At 38.3% G+C, this 5,862-nt stretch overlaps 1 protein-coding gene across 1 annotated transcript; it reads left to right on the top strand.

Annotated features, from left to right (window-relative positions):
* Positions 1–4,808: 4,808 nt before the first annotated feature.
* Positions 4,809–5,450, top strand: LOC131891192 (galactosylgalactosylxylosylprotein 3-beta-glucuronosyltransferase S-like). The gene has a single exon (XM_059240717.1). It carries the CDS (start codon positions 4,809–4,811, stop codon positions 5,448–5,450), a length of 642 nt encoding a protein of 213 aa, XP_059096700.1.
* The last annotated feature ends 412 nt before the right edge of the window (positions 5,451–5,862 follow it).

Here is a 5,862-nt window from a genome sequence, read left to right as displayed (position 1 = left end):
GGTAGCATCTTTCAAGTCAGACTTGGACAAATTTTTAGATAGCATTCCAGATCAACCCTACATTCAAGGATTAGCTCGGTCTGCCAACTCAAATTCGTTGGTAGACCAAATATCATATAAAGATTGAAAGGTAATAAATAGACGAATTATAATCTTTCATTTTAATAGTACTGGGATTACATTCCCTGTAGCGGTTAGAAAAGCCCGTGAAAAACCAAACCAAAAAACCATAAATTGATATTTTGGGTCCTCAGCTTGAATAAACAAATTAGTTATCAGCCGAAATGCATTTTTTTATGTAGCAGTTGCTCAATCATACTGTCTGAAATGTTTGTGTATTTAACGGTATATACGTATGAAATGCTCAGGCATTTAATGACAAATATTCTTGCTAGCGGACAATGATAACCTTGTGGAGTTACTGTATGTTGTTTTTTATTGCTTCTTGTTTTAAATCACTCAAAAACACAATGCGCACGATAGAGTACTGGCACATAACGAGAGCCAGGGATTTGAGTCAAGATACTTGTACAACAAAAATGAAAAAAATGTGCAATTTTAAGTCAGACTGGTTACAAAGGCATACATAGATTAACATTAATCTTCTTTTAAGTACTTTTTGTTTCAATAAAACTAATTTCAAAAATTAGTATTTTCATACTCTCATTTCGCAGGATATTTTGTTGTAGAAGTCCTCACCGTTGAAACCATTTGTTTCATAACTTTTTGTTTAAAGCTTTCGGTTCTGGATGTTTTCGTTCTTCGTTTTTTTTTCTTTTCCCCATTAGATTTGTGCATCGGATCCGACAGGGTCTCCGAATCTGATCCGAAGAATTGTTTTTTTTTTAACCAGAATCCGAGAATTTTTTCCCACTTCGACCGAATCCGAATCCGAATTTTTCTGCTCAATCCGAATCCGAAAGCTTTGCCCAATCCGAACGAATCCAATTGCGAAATTTTTCTCGGAACTGAATCTGAATCCAAGATATATCTACTTAATCAGACTATAATCCAAAATATTTGCAAAATCTGATTCAAATCTGATTTTTCACCCAATTGGCTTTAAAACAACTTAGCTTTAACTAAATGTGCCTTTTTGCTACTTAAACGTTTTAAAAAGATGAGATTGAGTGGAGTTGTCTTATTCAAAATATTATCTTCCTGTTGCAATACTGTAATTTCCCCTAACAATAATATAATAGCATAACTTGTGTTTATGTCGTATACTTCAGTTGTAGTGCTATCAAAATGGTGAAAAATTGTTCATTAACAGTCTTGATATGCTGAGGAGTTCTAATTTCCTTTTTTCTAATGTTGACTGTATGGACCGCAAATTTATACTTTGATCCTTTTCTTATTATCTGAAATTTTGGGTTTCTATATTTGAGTGGATTTGCCATACAAAAGTGATAACTTTTAAGATAGTAGATCAATTCACAGGTTTTAGCATTGATGTTCTTTGATTTCCCTCACATTTTGAGAGTTGTGAAAGAAACCATCCTCAAAACCAACTTACATTAATTTAGTTTATCTTGCAATCTTGGAATTGGATTAGATCCGAACCCAATCCGACTTTTTCCATTCCCCAATCCGAATCCGAACGAAATGTTCAATCTGATTTTCCTAAAAATGAAAAGTCTCTCTCCAGGAATTATAATCATTTCATGACGCCATATACACTTTATTGGAGTGACAAGTTAACTTGGTTTTGAACACATCGAACCTAAAGACAAGATTCTGTCCTCGTTCAGGTCGTCTCTATGGCCACTCAGCTGGACAGAGAAGTTGAAATCCCTTAAGAATTAACTCGACCCTCTCGCATAACCACAACATCCAAGCATTCAAAATTGCCAATAGACTTGATGTCAGAAAATTGTCGTTCATACCTTCAGCGGTGAGAATGTTGAACAAGTTACCCTGAGGAGGCCGGGATTGTCCCCCAACAAACCACTTCAAAGCTTGGTTTGACGTTTTTTAAGGTGGGAATACCAATACTTCACCACAACGGATGACATTTTGATACGACCATGTCCTGTACAATGTTTTAATGTATCTTATCTTACCTTAGTGGTTCCTTGGGACTATTTTTACGTTACAGTACGAAACTAGGGTGGTAATTGGACGACAAATGAAAATGGCCGCAAAAGAACTGAAAGCTTTAAAACAACAAATAGAATAACAAACTACACTATACGTTGGGCCTCACTTTGCCCATAGCAAAAGACATGGAGGATGAAATGGTTCAAGATGGCTGAAGTCGATGGACCTAGTGAAAAAGAATAGTTGAAAGATTGTTTTGGTCGCATGATATTCAGTTTTCTCTCTCTCTCAAGAAAAGACTCTAGTATTTACTCGGGGCCCAGTCTTCGTGAGCTTTAAATCGGGCTTCTGTCGTGGTGTGGCTCTGCTCTCTCTGGCAAAGGGTTCTTATTAACACACTATAAAGTATGTCTCGTACAAGCAGGGGGACTTGACATGGCATCCGCTCGAAATCTCGTCTTAAACTTACGGAAGTCTCCTAATTATCCACTTCCTCATTGTGTGTTTTCAACCTAACATCACTTGCAGGTTCATCGATTTTGGCATTGACTGTCTTTCTCGGGTTTACGATATCGGTCATTGTCCGTGTGTTGATTTGGACAATTGTTTGAAGCGATTAGATCCTCAGAATATCTCTCATAACCGGTTGCGGGACTCAGGGACTGGAAGGACTTATGGACCTCGTGGTAGAAATTGGTGCCAGCAGAGGCCTTGAGGCCCTCTCGCCATTCCTTTAGTTTCTGATGTCGTGTGAGGATATTTTCCATGGATTCGATTTCGAAATCATGATTGTGGAAATCCAGGGAGGAGGATTAGCGAAACGGTTTTTTTTGGCTGTCAAAGGCCGGTATTCGAACTTGCACCCGGGAGCCGAGCACATGTTGACCATCCCAGAAACATGTGCACCACCCCACTGTATCAAACCAACATTTTGCAATAATTGATTGATCGTTTCAGACAAAACAGGTTGGAGTCATTTTCTGAGGCTTTTCTCCCTTGCTGTTTGTTCTGTTCTTTAAAAATGCCCTTTTCATGTCAATGAGGTGTCGTTTTAGCTCTAGGGTGGCTGTCAATGCTTGGAGGAGTTCTTGAATAATCGTAATTGTAATGAAAAGTGTTCATTTAACCATACATCAAGGTACGTTCCTGCCTCTTTTCATCCATGCATTCGTCAAAAAGCTTTGATAAAAATGTAAAATCGGCCTAGCTCCGCCAATTTCCACTTCTGTAGTTGAGAGTCTCCGTGCTAGGCCGCAAAACTATAAAAAAAACTTTATTTTACTTCTTTTTCTATTTCTAACACAAAATAAAACTTACGTATATTTATAAAAATCATAAATGCTTAAATTTTCAACACGACGCTCGATGAAAAGTTGAATCACCCCTAGGCACGCGAATAAAAAATCAACATACCATCTATTTGACCATTACGGAATGGTATGGAAATCAATGGCTTTGTTTTCATGCGTTTTAGCACAAAAATGCCACGGTTACATCTAAGCTCAAATTCCCATGCAATTGATGTATAGTTTGAATGAAACTAAAATTTGTATTTTTGGATTTTTCATTGCTTAATCTCAACATGGCTCAAAATAATGTTGCTATTTACTTATTTTTTATTTATGAGTTCGCTTAAATTCTGAAGAAAATAAACACAACCAATAGTTCGATATTTCGACATTTTCTGAAGACCTTGATGAAATCGAGCAAAAGGTGCCTCTTTGAGATCTTGTTGACTTTCTTCAAATCTTCATTTCTTGGTTCGTTTTTGTCACCAGTTTTTCTAACTCCTACGGGGAATGCAATACCAAGCCCTATCAAAATGAAAGGTTCCTTCGTCTATATTCTACCTGTCAATCTTGTAATGAAATTTGGTCTTTTAATGAATTTGAATTGGCAGCCCGAGCTAATCCTTGAATGCAAGGTTGATGCAGAATTTCTATCAAAAACTTGTCCAAGTCTGACTTAAAAAATGCCAATACATCAACAATGCTTATGCATTCCCTACAATTATTAAAAGGAAGTGAATTTTAGTCCTTAGAGAGATTACAACACTTCAACAGCAGAAAGAAAGAAGAGAAATTAGATCGATATCATTTCGACAAAGTGTGATTTAATTACACTTTCTGTTTTATACGCTGGAAGGAATTGATGCAATGTTGTTCTTGGTGTCTTCTCTAAGCCTCGAACTAGGTACATATGATAAGATTATTCACAGACTTCTAGAAGTCCGTGGATTATTCAAACGATTCTGCGACGCTCCCTCGATCAATGCTCGAGTGCGTCGCCGTTGAACTCAATCCTTATTGACGATATACATAGCAATTGAACCAGGTCATTCTGACAGTTGTTAATGAAAATATTTTCTCGTAGAACAAGGTAGGCATTCGTCATCAGAGGGGCTTTCGTCTTCTTCACCAAGATCTACATGATTCCATCCAAAAATAATGAGAAGACTTCGCCCAGCTACGACAATGTTTTCATGCAAATGTGCAATGACTCTTTGCCGCACCTCGGCTACAAATTGGACAAATCCAAACCGGTGCTCTACATTGTTACACCCGCATTTGCACGGAGAGAGCAGGTGGCTGAATTGACCAGATTGGCTCAAACCTTGCTTCATGTGAGAAACATGATTTGGTTTGTGATTGAAGATGCAACCAAATGTTCGTCCATGGTTGGCGATCTCTTGGATCGATTTCAGATCCCTTTTGTTTAGATGCTAGCTCCTCTGCCTGAGATTTTTGGTGGACAAAGTCAAAAGCCTCATGGCGTTCCTCAACCGCAATGCAGCCATCCAATTCATCTTGAGTCAATCCAATCCTCCGGAGGTTGTTCTCTACTTTGCGGACGACGACAATACTTATGATCTGAGGCTCTTTGAAGGCATTCGTACCACCAAGAAGATTTCCATGTTTCCCGTAGGGCTTGTGGCGGGTAGCTCTCACAGCAGTCCAATACTAAAAGATGGTCGCTTGGTTGGATATTCGGATTCATGGATATGCAAAAGGAAATTTCCCATGGACATGGCCGGATTTGCAATCAATATCAAAATATTGGCTTACAATCCGGATCGGGTGGCAATGCCGTTCATTCCCAGTTATGAAGAGGATGGATTCCTCAAAGGTTTCAATTTCAATCGGGAGGACGTGGAGGCCTTGGCGGAAAATTGCACCAAAGTTTGGGTGTGGCATACAACCACAATTGAAAAATCGGCTCCGACGTTTCGATTTGAACAATCAGACACAAATCTGCAAAGCTTATTCACAGAACTCCAGAACACAGGGTTGATCAAAAAATCCGACGATGGACCTCATTTGCCGCAATGTGGAATAGATAGTGTAAGTCTTGTTGAAGTTGTCAAGTATCCCTTTCTCAGAAGGTCTCAAAACGTGCTCGATTATTTGTGAATAATTACAATAACATTTCCAAACGGCTTAAGGGGCTCCCTTGACAAAATAAACTCATTTCCTCAACTTTAACGGCAAATTAATCCTGAAAATCCAATAGCGGGCCGCAAGCTCTTCGCCATGTCTTCTTTGGGACTCCATTTTTTCTTTATCAATACTGTAAAATTCAAAATTAGATGATTGTGGGCAGTCAGGAAGGTCGATTCTGCTCTCGTGCAGAAGCTGATGGCTCGAATTAGTAGCAAGGTAAGGTCTTTGTTCTTTAAAGATCAGGAAAATTCTGTTTGATTCCTTTTCTACCAAATATTCCCTTCGTACTCAACTATTTGTTATTCAAGTCTGTCTGCACAATTACCCGGTTTTGATGTCCGGATTTTTTCGTGTTCAACCTTTATGTTTTTAGAAGATAATT

Source organism: Tigriopus californicus, chromosome 11, assembly GCF_007210705.1.
Source record: "Tigriopus californicus strain San Diego chromosome 11, Tcal_SD_v2.1, whole genome shotgun sequence".
In the NCBI taxonomy this organism is placed as follows: Eukaryota; Metazoa; Arthropoda; class Copepoda; order Harpacticoida; family Harpacticidae; genus Tigriopus; species Tigriopus californicus.
The sequence above is the reverse complement of the archived record's forward strand: the minus strand, read 5'-3'. Positions and strand labels throughout refer to the sequence as shown.

Bases quoted from the DNA above. Each gene is read 5' to 3' on its own strand.
- LOC131891192 (XM_059240717.1), top strand. From the start codon at position 4,809: ATGGCGTTCCTCAACCGCAATGCAGCCATCCAATTCATCTTGAGTCAA.